General features: G+C 37.7%; 1 protein-coding gene across 4 annotated transcripts in view; it reads left to right on the forward strand.

Moving 5' to 3' along the window:
* TMEM131 (transmembrane protein 131) overlaps positions 1-14,349 on the forward strand; it is a 220,321-nt gene that overhangs the window by 84,680 nt on the left and 121,292 nt on the right. For 3 of the 4 annotated variants that reach the window (XM_082427225.1, XM_082427226.1, XM_082427227.1), the window contains one exon: positions 8,710-8,750. In XM_082427225.1, the coding sequence (XP_082283351.1) occupies positions 8,710-8,750 (41 nt within the window). Of the gene's footprint in view, positions 1-8,709; positions 8,766-14,349 lie in introns of all 4 variants that reach the window. The other variant, XM_082427228.1, reaches the window with a different exon arrangement.

Consider the following 14,349-nt stretch of genomic DNA (forward strand, 5'->3'; position numbering starts at 1 on the left):
CAACATCATGCTAGTTGTAGCGAATAAAGTAAGACAAGAACAACTACTGAAACTCGTGCACCTAGAGCCTGTGCTCTGCAACAAGAGAAGCCACCACGATGATAAGCCCGTGCATCGCAACAAAGAGTGACCCTGGCTCACCGCAGCTGGAGGGAGCCCGCATACAGCAACAAAGACCCAACGCAGCCATAAATAAATAAATAAATAAATAAAGACAAGAAAAAGAATTAAAAACTAAAAGGATTGGAAAGGAAGAAAAAAATATTATGCACCTCAGATTATGATAGTTTATGGCGGTCATCCAAAGCATCTACAGATAAGTTACTATATTCAATAAGCAATTTAGCAAGTTTGCAGGATAACAGTTGATACATAAAAAACAACTGCATTTCTTCGTTTATGTTGAGCCATATGAATTATACCACTTCTATAGATCAGAAAAGGCAACAGAGTCTAGCCAGACTCACACATATATGGATACTTGATTTATGAATAAAGTGTCGCTGAAGAATATTGGGGAAAGAAAATATTGGGGAACAGTCAATAACGGGTGCTAGGACAAGTGAATATCTATATGGGGGAAATAAAACTTTGACCTCACACCAATAACAAAAATAGTATAACAATTTTGGGACTCTGGAGTCTTTTGAAGGCTTATAGCTTCAAGTGGAAGTCTTGAGGTAAATTAAAGTAAAATATGGTCCATTTCAGCTCTTAGCCTAGAAGCAGTTACCCACCCTCAACCCCTGGCCCTGTGGCAAGCAGCTGTGCATGTTCATCAAACAGCTTGCACACAGCTTGCAGAAGCCTGTGGGCAAAAAAGGATTCTGTCCTCCAAATATTGGGGATCCATGCCCTGATTGCTGCTTTTGATTGCAGAGGTTTAGACAGAGAGGCAGGCGGCCACTGTTGTTGCAACTCCCCCATTGTTAAAAGTTCCTCACCCTGAAGTGAACCAGAAGATTTAAAGGGCTGACAGCCTTCAAAAGCCACTGCATATATGGGGGAAATTAGAAAATCACTTTGAATGTTCAGGGAAAGGCCCAGGTTCATAAAACACCTGAGAAGGCCTTAAGTTTACACCTCAGGCTTATCTTTGGCACAGACATAGCCTACATCATAAAACCAAAAACAATAAACAGAAGCAAACAGATAGCAAACTCTGGAAAAGGAGGAGAATCTGACACCCAGAGTTACTACATTATTAAATTCAAATATCCAGTTTTAAACAAAAAATCACAGTGTACAAAAAGAAACAAAGTATGGCTCATTCAAATGAAAAAATTAATCAACAGAAACTATCTGAAAAAGACCTGATGGCAGATCTACTATACAAATTTGAAGTAGATCTACTTTAAAACAGTCATCTTAAGGATGCTCAAAGAACTAAAGGAAGATGTGAAGAACATCAAGAAAACAACGTATGAATAAAATGGAAATATCAATAATAAGATAGAAAACCTAAAAAGAAAACCAAAAGAGGGTGACATCATCAAGATGGCAGAGTAGGCAGCCCTAGCTCTCATTCTTATACAGAAACACTGACATAAAAGTAAATATTGGTACCAAAATACTTTGAAGAGAAATTCAGAATCCATCAAAGAAGCAGAAGTACCCCTAGAAAGGCACAAACTGAGAGCAGTCAGATTTTGCTGATAAGAAGAGTACTGACTTTTCTTTAATCTTTCATCTTTTCCTCAGAATCGAGAATTTCCACTGTCTTATCTTCAAGTTTGATGATTCTTTCTTTTGCCTGCTCAAATCTGCCTTTGAATCGTTCTAGTGAATTTTTCATTTCAGTTTTTGTACAATATTTCAGTTTTGCAAGATGAGTAACTTCTAGAGATTTAGTGTACAACATGACTGTAGTTATAATACTGTATTGTATACTTGAAATTTGCTAAGATAGTACTTAATTGCTCTCACCAAAAAAAAAGAGTATAGGGCTTCCCTGGTGGCGCAGTGGTTGAGAATCTGCCTGCCAGTGCAGGGGACACAGGTTCGAGCCCTGGTCTGGGAAGATCCCACATGCCGTGGAGCAACTGGGTCCGTGAGCCACAACTACTGAGCGTGCGCGTCTGGAGCCTGTGCTCCGCAACAAGAGAGGCCGCGATAGTGAGAGGCCCGCGCACCGCGATGAAGAGTGGCCCCCGCTTGCCACAACTGGAGAAAGCCCTAGCACAGAAACGAAGACCCAACACAGCCAAAAATATAAATAAATTAATTAATTAATTAATTAATTAAAAAAAAAGTATATGAGGTGATCATTTCACAATGTATATGTATATCAAAACATCACATTGTACACCTTAAATATAAACAATTTTTATTTTCCAACTATACCTCAGTGAAGCTGGGGAAAAAAGAAATTAAAAAGAAAATTGAGCTGAAAATACAATAACTGAAGTGAAAACTTCTCGATGCTGAGGAACAGAAAGATTAAAGAAAAGTCAGTAGAGCCTAAGACCATCAAGTGAACCAACGTATGCGTTGTGGGAGTCCTGAAGGGTAAAAAGAGAAAGAGACAGAGAGAATACTTGAAGAAATAAGGGCTGAAAATGTCACAGATTAATGAAAGACATGAATATAATCATCCAAGAAGCTCAATGAACTCCAAGTAAGATGAACTCAGAGACTCATACTGGGACATGTTAAATCAGACCTTAAAAAAGGCACAGAAAATCTTGAAAGCAACAAGAGCAACGGGACTTATCACATAAAAAGGATCCTTGATAAGTTATTAAGAGATTTCTCATCACAAACTTTGGAGACCAGAAAGCAGTGGACCCATATATTCAAAGTATTAGAAGGAAAAAACTATCAACCAAGAATCCTATAACTGGCGAAACTGTTCTTCAAAAGTGAGGGAGAAATTAAGACATTCCCACATAAACAAAAGCTGAGGAAGCTCATTACCATTAGACCTGCCTTGCAAGAAATGCTGAAGGGAGTCCTGCAGGTAAAAATGAGAGAACACTAGACAACAATGTAAAGCCATATGAAGAAATAAAGATCACAGTAAAAGTAAATACATGGGCAGTTTAAAAGTTGGTATTATTGTAACAATGGTTGGAAACTCCACTTTTTGTTTTCTACAAGATTTGAGACTAATACATTAAAAAAAAAATAGTCTAAAAGCAAGGATTATTGTCACTTTGGTTTGTAACTCTACATTTTGTTTTCTATATAATTTAAAGACTAATGTACTTAAAAGAACTATTATTTTGTTTTTGGATACAAAAAGAAGAAGTTCTGTGACATTAACAACCAAAAGAAGTAGGGATGGAGCTGTAAAGAAGTACACATTGAGTGTGATCGAGTTAAATCTGATAAAAATTCAAATTAGAGTGTTATAACTTTAGGATGTTAGATTAATCCCCATGGTAACCACAAAGAAAATAATATAGGAAATACACAAAATGAATTTAAACATTTCACTACCAAAAAATCAACTAAACCAAAAGATGACAGGACTACAGGAAATGAGGGATGAAAACAGTATAAGTCATATAGAAAACAAATAGCAAAATGACAGAATTAAGTATACTGTTGAAGCTGAGCTGGTAGGAATTCAAACAAGTTTGTTGTAGATTTAAGATATAAATTATAATCTCCAGGGTAACCACTAAGAAAATAATGTAAAATATACATAAAAGGAAATGAGTGGCCAACTTCAGCTTGTGTAAGCTAAAAGAAGTCAGTTTTAGGCATATACAGTCTTATCAAGGGTATGTCGGGAATTCCCTGGTGGTTCAGTGGTTAGGGCTCCACACTTTCACTCCTGAGGGCATGGGTTCAATCCCTGGTTGGGGAACTAAGATCCCGCAAGCCACAAAGCCAAAAAAAAAAAAGGATATGTCGTAATAAGTGTGTAATAATTACAGATAAGAGCACAAGATTTGAATTCTGACACATACTGTTTGATCCTGGACTGGTAAATATAATTTGAGTGTCTCCAGTGTATTAAGAACTGCAAGGACCACTAGAGATAGAGACAGTTGTGGCAGTTATGCACTTTGAATTATAATGTAAGGAGATGTTATTACAAATGAAAATTAAATTATTGATATGTCTGTATAAACTTCAGGTTACAGTAGGGTTTTCAGTCTTGGCAATATTTGTATTTTGGACCAGGTAACTCCTTGCTGGGAGATGAGGAAACAAGACCGTTTTATGTGTTGAAGGGTGTTCAGCAGCATCCCTGGCCTCTACCCTCTAGATGCCAGTAGCCCTTTCAGTTGCAACCATCAAAAATGTCTCTAGACATTGCCAAATGCCCCAGAGGACAAAATTGCCCCCAATTGGAACCAGTAGGTTATAGGGATAAACTTATATATTATTTTTGTGATAAGAGAATTTAATACTGTTTGAGAATATACCACAGACTTATTTTTGCAGAGTCTTTTCCATTTGAGTGGAAGAATAGTTCATTTTCCTCCTTTATATCCCTTTGAGGTGCTCTCTGAGAGAGACTGTGCTCAGACTGGTCTGGAATGTGGAGCCTAGCGGTGAGCTAGGCTGAGACTGGAGGCCTTAAATGCAACAGAAGAATGGAGTCTGAATTGTGGGTGGGAATTGTGCTTATCTTTGTAGATGCACAGTGAAAAGATCATTTGCAATATGTCAAGCGTTACCAACTTTAAGTATCTGTGATTCAGTGAAGTTTACTTTGAAATATTGTAGGTATGTCTTATATTTGATAGAAGATACAGAAATACATGGCACAGGCATTTTCTAGGGCCCTGAGTACTCCTGACAGACCCTTTATCTCTGAGCATAAAGTTCAAAGGTTTCCACTAATCAGATGGTGCAATAGGAAATCTCAGTCTCTTCTAGGGATTGCTTCATAGCTTGGTGAGCTGACCATCTTTTTTCATATGATTACTGGCCATTTATTTTTCTTTAAGTGATTTGCCTCCTGTTCTTTGCTTATATTTCAATCACAGTATTCTTTTCCCCAGTTTCTTTATTTTTTTCTTTTTGCTGTTCAGTTATAAAAATACTTGCATAAATAGCAAATCTTTTCATTGTTACTAATGTAACCCTTTTTTTTGCTTGATTTTTCTCTTCTTTTCTGGGGGGTGGGGTGGGAGGAGGCGTTTACCTCGTTTATTTTTGCTCATTCTTTGGCTTTCAACATTTTTGCATCATTTTGTGTTAGGTATTTACAGTCTATAGTTGGGCTTTGTTTTTTCGACATGATCCTTTTGTCTTTCTTAATAGACGAGTTTATCTCATTTAATCATACTATATATGTGTTTAATCTATTCCATCTAATTTTTATGCTTTCCTTTTTGTTTTCCCTCAATTTCGGGGCTTAAGTTTCAGATACATATTTAAGATATGTTTAAACCTTCATTTCTCAAATTACTTCAGAAAAAAAATAGTGTCTATTGTGATCTTTCCTTTTCTCTCAATATTTAGGGTTGTGCTGAGATTTTTATTCTTATTATAGTTAAATGACTTTTCTATTTTGTGGCTTATACTTCAAAAACAACATTTACTTTCTGCTTTTCTAACCTTATTTCCACAGTTCCTTTACTGTATCTGCTTATCTTTCACAAGACAGCTTCCTCATTTGCAATTCTTCGTGAGTAATCATCTTGGCCAGATTGTCTTCATGAAGATATTTTTTTCCCCTCCAGAAAGTGTACATGGGTGCTACACTTCCTGAGTCTCCTTTCTGTCAGCTCCAGATGGGGACCACAGTTTGGCATGTCCTAGAATTCTTAGGTTGTACTTTTTACTGAAGTAAAAGTGACACACAGTAAACTGTGCATGTTTAAAGTGTACGATTTGAAAAGTTCGACATATTATACACCCGTGAAAGCATTACTGCAATCAAGATAATAAATATATGTATCCATGGCCCCCAGAAGTTTACTTGTGACCCTTGGTAATCCCTCTACCCTCACTCTCCATCTCTAGGCAACCACTGATTTGCTTTCTGACACCATCAGTTTATACTTTAAATCATTTTATATAAATGGAATCATATAGAATGTACTTTTTGGGAATTTGACTCAGCATGATTATTTTAAGAGTTATCAATGTTGTTGCATGTATCAGTAGTTTATTCCTTTTTCCCCATTCGAATGTTATTTCCTGTTCTTTTAAAAATATTTTTTCTAAAATAATAAAGAAATATTTAATAGAGAAAAAGAAAGGTTCCTAGTCTTTGAGTTTACTCTTTTTTTATTGCTGAGTAGTATTCTACTGTTCTATCCCATACCACCATTCATGTGTCACTTCATCTGTTGATGGAAATTTGGGTTGTTCCAGTACTGACCTATTACAAATAAAGCTGCCATAAACATTCATGTATAAGTCTTAGTATGGACTTATGCTTTTGTTTCCCTTGGGCAAATATCTCAGAGTGGTCATATGGTGGGTGTTTTAAGTTTAACTTGTAAGAAATTGCCAAACTTCTTCTAAAATGGTGATTCTGTTTTACATTCCCGCCAGCAGTGTATGAAAGTTCCAGTTACTACACATCCTTGCCAACCCTTAGTATGGTCAGTCTTTTCCATTTTGGACGTGATTGTAGGTTGTAGTGTATCGTTGAAGTTTAAATTTGCTTTCCCTTGATAACTGGTGCTGAGCATCTTCTCATGTGCTTAACTGACATTTGTAGAATTGCTCATTTTTAAAAATTGGGTGGTTTTCTTATTATTCAGGTTCATAAGTTCTTCACATGTTCAAGATACAAGTCCTTCATCAAATAGGTGATTTGCAAATATTTTCTCTCAGTATGTGGTTTGCCTTTTCATTTTCATAGCAATGTCTTTTGGTGAGCGTATTTTTAAAAATTTGATGAAGTCCAATCCATCAGTTTTTTCTTTTATGACTAGTGTTTTTTTTGTTCTGTTCATGAAATCTTTGTCTGTTTGAAAGTTGCAAATATAATCTATTTCTTTTTGTCGAAGCTTTATAATTTTAGTTTTTATGCTTAGAACTATGATTTATCTAAAATTAATTTGAGTGCATGGTGTGATATAAGGGTAAGGGTTCATTTTCCCCCAAGCTTTGTCCAGTTGTTCCAGCACCATTTGTTGAAAAGATACATGTTTCTCTACTGAATTACAATGATGCCTTTGTTGAAAATCAAGTTGACTATAAACGTGTGAGTTTGTTTCTGAGTTTTCTCCAGTTCTATTGATCTGTTTTGTCTGTCTTTATACTGGTGCCACACTGTCTTCATTGCTATAGCTTTTTTTTCTATTGTAGTAAAATATGCATAACATAAAATTACAATTTTAACCATTTTTAAGTGTACATTTCAGTGGCATTAAGTACATTCGCATTTGTTTCTGCATCACCACCATCTGGCTCCAGACCTTTTATTTTCATCCCAAACTGAAACTGTGTGCCCATTAAACAATTCCCCATTCCCCCTACTGCAGCCCCTGGCAACCAGCATTCTACTGTCTGTCTCTATGAATTTGTCAACTCTAAGTACCTCATGTAAATGGAATCATATAGTTTTTGTCCTTTTGTGACTGGCTTGTTTCATTTAGTCTAAGTGTAGACTTAGTTTTCAAGGTTCATCCATGTTGTAGCATATGTCAGAATTTCCTTCCTTTTCAAGGCTGAATTATATTCTTTTGTATGTATACACCACATTTTGTTTCTTCATTTATTCATCATTAGATGCTTGCGTAGCTTCCATGCTTTGCAATTGTGAATAATGCTGCTGTGAACATGGATATCTAAATAACTGTTGAGTCCCTGCTCTCTGCATTCAGTTCTTTGGGGTATAAACCTAGAAGTGTGATTGCTGGATCTTCTAATCCATATCCTACACTACAGCCAAAGTAATGTCTCTAACACTTAAATCTTCTAGACCATGTCTGTGTCTGTTTCTCTCCTGCAACTTCAGTCCCCTTGTACTGCATTTAGAGTACAACACAAGCCAGACTTCTTAGCATGGCTTCTTACCAGGGCACAACGTAACAGGGCGCTGCCTCACCTCCAACCTCACTTCTGCTTCTCTCCCGCTTCTCTCTAAACTCCAGCCAAATAGACCTGCCGTCTGTTTCTTGAGCATCCAGGCTCTTTCCTGTGCTAGGACCTTTGCACGTGCTGTTTTCTCCACCACCACACAATCCCATCTCCAAACACAGCTCTTCTTTATCCTTTAAGTTTCAGTATACATGTTATCTCTTCAGACAGGGCTTCCCTCATGACATATTTAAGCATGTCACCTATTTATTCTCTTTCATAGCTTCTTTCCAATTTTTCCAAAGTCCTTTATTCAATGTATAAACACATATTTATTTAGTTTTAAAATAACTGACTCCCCCTACCCCTACCCCGCCCCATACCTCAAGCTCCATGGTGGCAGGAACCATAGTAGACCAGCACCTGCACACAGTTGGGAAGGAGTGAACAGTGAGAGATACGTGTAGCCTCACAAAGTAATTGGAAAGAGGACTTTTCTCATAGGATGTATTGGTTTGGCAAGCTTCTAAAAATCAGTTCTGTTACTTTGCATTACTTCCATGTATGTTTAAAATTTAATCCAAATTATTCTCTCATTTGAATTATATGGTGTGACAAATCATTTCATATGATTTAGGGATCAGGTTTAACCTGAAAGTAAGTATAAGGTCAAAGTTGAAACTGTAATAAAATATGTTGGATATTCTGTATGTCTGTAGTATAAAGATTTGGTTTCCATGTTTTCACCATTGTTTTCTTCCTTCACAGACTGAGACAACACTTGGACTCAGTTCATACCAACAGAAAAGGTAAGGCAGTAATAGGTATATATATATATTTTAATATATAAAATTTTATGTATTTAGTATGATACTGACATACTTTCAGGTCTTTCTCGGGGATTCCTGCTCTCCATTTTCCCCATACTTTTTTTGGTGAGGAGGGAAAACAAATAGTAAATCACATTATATCATGTATTTCAAGTATTGTATATGGAAGACCAAGTTTAAATCTGAATTTGCATGTCGTGCACTGTGTAGCATTCCTTCCGCATCACATGCAATGGGGTTTACTTGTAGCTGAAACTCCCCTTGCTTTGGAAGAGTTTCGGCTTTATAGCTCCCAGTGACCTCTCCTGTGGTCCTCCCCGCTTTTTATGGGCTGAGCAGTGCTGCCCTCAGTTGTCATCAAGGGTCTACCTGCAGGCCCCTGGCAGAGGAAGTTACCGTATAAGGAGAGATGATTCTAATTACAGGAGACCCTAACTGGTTGTCTTGTTGACCCCCCTTGTTTGACACATGAGGACTCTGAGATTCTTAGAACCAAGGGATGTGCTAACAAGGTTAGACTGGCAGGGTTTCAGGTAGAATTCATTATCTTCTGATCACCAGCCCCGTGTTGCATTCCCTTTGATATTCTTATATCAAATACGGAATCCTTCAGTGTTCGCTGTATTTTCTCTCTTTAGCCAGAAGAGCAATATAGAGTTAGTTAAGAATGAGGGGAAATGCTGTGAAAGAGGCATAGGGGAGCCATTGGAGGCGCATGAAGGAAAGTAGTGGTGATGGAGCTTCCATGGTGGGGAAGAGAGGTGAGAGTCTGCACAGTCTGCTCTGTGCTGGGGCTGTGGATACACTCCCTGCCTTGAGACGTCTTGAAGGACAGTAGAGACACAGCTTCTGACGAGGTTATAAAGCATATGTGTTGATGAAATGACAAAGGCAATCTGCTCTCTGAAAGAAGGCAGCTCACTTGAAGAGTATATTATAATCCAATGATAGAAGCCTCAGGGCTTAGTTGTAGGGGATCAGGTACCTGAGACACATGGGTGTGCCTCACATGGTGTCTCACTTTCATCATCAAAACAGTCCACAAGGCCTAAGGCACGGCTGAGGTGAAGTTAGCCTCTGACTGCAGCTCCTGGTCTCCACTACTGGCTGCCTCTGCCAGCCTCTCCTCGGGGGTACCCCCGTTTCTGCTGAGCATTAGAGATTGCTGAGATGGACACTTTGTGGCTTTTAAGCTCCTGTGGTCATTTCTGCACCGATTTCTGATTTCTTGTGCTCCCCAGTTGTATAGTCCATTTGCTGCCCTGTGACCTTTCTAGTAAGCCGAGACATTCAGCCCCATCCTTTCTTGTGTTGCCTAGACATGATCTCCTGAGTGAAAACTCTCATTCTGTAAGTGAAACGTAACCTGCTCCAGGGAAATTTATATCATGAAAAGCTTAGTTACAAAATGATTCTGTAGCTAATGGTGGCGAAGCTAGTCTCTGGCGACCATTCAGTCCCTCTCCACCACAACTGTTACTATCTGCTTCAGCCCCAAGGGCTTCCAGACATTCTGCAAAGAGAAGAGTTGCTGCTTTCACGAGCTCAGGATCATGGGAAGTAAAACTATGAAAGAATTTTCCAAGATACTCTTTTTTATATTTCTCTCCTACCTTCTGGTTCACCCTTTCTAATTTGTTTTAATACAGTTATCAATTACATGATAATATTTTGTTTAAAAAGATGCCAGCTACATAATATAATGGTGGATAATGTGCACGTAGTGTTCCATTAGTGTTTATTTTAGTTGAACACCAAAATGTTATAATGAGTACCAGTAATGATTTAATATTTTGGGACCTGAGGCCACCTTTTATAAATGTCTTTTCCTAGGGTTGTGGAGCCCTTTGGTGGGAGATTAGGAATTAAAGAGACCTGAGTTCTGTGTTCACCAGATGTGTAGCCTGGAGAAAAACTATTTAACTGCTCTGAGCATGACTTTCATTTGCATGCTGGGGAAGATCATTTCTCGGCCTGATGTATCTTATATGTGATATAAGGTTATGCATTATATAAGGTTGCTGTAAGGACCAAATGAGAGACTTTTTTGGGTAACAGTAGTTTGCAAACATTAAAATGTTGTATAAGTTGTGGGTGTTTGTTAATTTATTTGTTCAGTCATTCAGCAAATATTTACTGGAATCTTTACATACACCAGGCATTGTTCTAAGAATTAGTGATTCAGTCATTGTGTTTGTTATCTATTGCTGTGTAATAAATTACCTCCAAACCTAGAAGCTTAAAACAGCAGACATTTATTATTTTTCTGTTTCTGTGAGTGAGAAATTTGGGAACAACTCTGCTAAGTAGTTGTGGCTCAGGGTCTCTCGTGAGGTTTTAGCCAAGACATCAGCCGAAGCTGCAGTCATCTGAAGGCCTGGGCCCGGTGGGTCCTCTCCAAGATGGCTCACTCGCATACCATTAGCAGAAGGCCTCAGTTCCTTACTGGCTGTTGGCAGGAGACCTTAGTTCTTTGCCATGTGGAACTCTCCATAGGGCTGCTTGAATGTTCCCGTGTCACAGCAGCTGGAGACCCTAGAGCGGGAGATCCAAGAGAGAGCACAAGGAGGAAGCCACAGTGTCTTTTGTAATTGAGTCACACAGTCACTTCCATCATATTTTATTCATAGGAAGTTACCCCCAAGGAGAGCAGAATTAAGCCCCCACCTCTTGAAGAGAGGCAGATCAGAGAATTTGTAAACATATTTTAAAACTACCACAGTGCTGGCTGGGCCAGATAGTCAAGACTCCTGCCCTGGTAAAACCTGTGTGCTAATGGGGAAAACAGACAATAAGCCACCAAATAAATGAACAAAATATCAGCTAGAGAAAGGTCTGGGATAGACAAGACTCCATTGCTTCTTTAGATTTGACCATAACAAAGGCCTCTCTGAAATGATGATTCAGCTTACCTGGTGAAAGTCTTCGGGCAGAGCATTTCAGACAGAGGAACAGCTAGTGCAAAGGTTTGATATTGGGAGCAGTGTTGTTGTTATTATATTATGTTGTTATAAGATCTGGAAATGTTGGCGTATACAGTTAGGTAAGAAGGATACATGTGTGTATCTATGTGTGTATGTGTATACACAGTGTCCACAAGAAAAACCAGAGTCTTCTGATCTTTAAGTTTCCTGGTATCTCTAGGATATAAGCCAAAAATACTGGGCTACAGAGTACTTTTCAAATTAAGGTGGTTGAGGTTCTTTAATTGACTGTATAGTTTGCTTTTTATTAAGTACAACCATTTTGGTTGCCTACAGTTAACCATAAGCATCTAGAAGATTATAGTTAGAGCCAGAACTTGCTAATACCTTAATGGCAGATAAAGTCTGCTCACAATTACAGTTTGTCTAATATCTGTTATAAATTTTGTGAAAAAGTTAAAGGGAATGTTCTTAAGTTGTTTTTTAAGATTCCATTTGGGTTTATACTTAGATTTATTTTCTAGCTCTGGAGCTTTTAGCTGCACATGAAGTGACATATATGCAAGAAACAGTACTACTTTGCATAAATCTTGAAGACTGTAGTAATTTTGATGGTAGACTTAAACCCAACCATATCAAATATTATAATAACTGAATGGTTTCCACACCAGTTGTCAGACTATATTAAGGAAATATCTAAGCATATATTGTCTACAAGAAATGTACTATATTTTTCAATTTATATTTAATTTTTTTATCATTTGTTTTGAAATAACTTTAGAGGATAGATGCAAAAAGAGTACAAAGAATTCCCATATATATCCCATGTATATCTTGACCTAGATTGATTCCCCATTTAACATTTTACCACATCTGCTTGATCATTCATAATCTCCCTCTACACCTCTTCTTTCGTTCTTCTCTCTCTTCCCTATCTTTCTATATATAGGTATATATGTATGTGTAATTATTTTTCTGGATTTTTTGAGAATCAGTTGTAGACATGATGCTCTTTTATTTTACCCCTAAAAACTTCAGTGTATAATTCTTATAAATATAGACATTATTTTACAAGCCACAGTAAAATCAGGAAATTAATACCTACATATACTACTTAATCTACAGACCTTATTTTAATTTTGTCAATTGGTCCATTAATGACTTTCACTTTAACAAGTAAAGAAATTCTTGGTCCAAGATTTTACTTCTCACCCTCACATTTTATGTATTTTTTTATTATTTTTTAAATTTTATTTTATTTTTTGGCTGCGCCATGGAGCATGCGGGATCTTAGTTCCCCGACCAGGGATCAAACCCATGCTTCCTGCATTGGGAGCACAGAGTCTTAACCACTGAACTGCCAGGGAAGTCCTTCCCCTCACATTTTAATTCATTGTGTTAAAATTTACACATTTTTTTATTGTCCATTCAATAGCAAATTATTGTAATTTATTTTTAATATGTTTTTTAACTTTTAAACTAGAGTGGTAAGTGAATTGTGTACCATCATCACAGTATTAGAGAATCTGAGTTTGACTGTATATTTACTATTACCAGTGAGTTTTACACATACATTCATATGTTTTTTTGATGTCAATTAGCATCCTTTTATTTCTGCTTAAAGAACACCCTTTAGTATTTCTTGTAAGTCGGAAGTGGCTATGATGAACCCTCTCAACTTTTGTTTGTTCAGTGAAGTCTTTATCTCTCCTTGATTTCTGAATGACAGCTTTGCTGGGCATAGTATTGTTGTTTGACAATTATTTTCTTTCAATAGTTTGAATGTCATCCCACTCTCTCTTTGCCTACAAAATTTCTGTTGAGCAATCCACCTGTACAGTACCTCCTCCTTATCTGCGGGGCATACATTCCAAACACTACACTATTACTGCAGATAGTACCAAACACTATATATACTCTGTTTTTTCCTGTACTGACAGTGGGTCACATATACAGCAAGGGTACAGTGGACAAAGGGATGATTCATGTCTCGGGCAGGGCAGAGCAGGACAGCATGAAGTTTCATCATGCTACTCAGAAGGGTGTGCAGTTTAAAACTTATCTATTTTTCATTTCAGGAATTTTTCATTTAATATTTTCAGACCATGGTTGACCGCATGTAACTGAAACTACAGAAAGTGAAACCACAGATGAGGGGGGACTAATGTAGTCTTATGGGGTGGGGAGTGGGGTGTTCCTTGTATGTGATGTGTCACTTTTGCTGCTTTCAGAATTCTCTCTTTGTCTTTGACTTTTGAGTTTAATCATAATGTGTCTCATTGTAGACCTTTTCAAGTTCAACCTGTGTGGGGTTCTTTGGACCTCATAACTTTAGATGTCCACTTATCTCCCCACAACACTGGGGGAGCTAGATGTCCACCGTGGGCTCTCTTTCCCATCTGAGAAACTGTGGGCGCTAGGGGGCCCTCTCAGTGCAGCGCTGCACCAGCCTGGTGGAGAGGCGATATGACCAGAGTATAGCCATTTCTCTTACCTTTCTAATACAGTTTGGTGTTTTTTTTCTTCTTTTTTCCTGCTCTCTGTGGTCCAAGGATGTTCTTGAGCCTCACCCCTGTGTTTTGGGATTTTCACAATGGTATCTCATCTATGGGTAGTTGTTGGTTGGTCTTCTTGTGAGGGGGACTGAAGTCAAG

This window comes from Balaenoptera physalus, assembly GCF_965194825.1.
Source record: "Balaenoptera physalus genome assembly, chromosome: 15".
Lineage (NCBI taxonomy): Eukaryota > Metazoa > Chordata > Mammalia > Artiodactyla > Balaenopteridae > Balaenoptera > Balaenoptera physalus.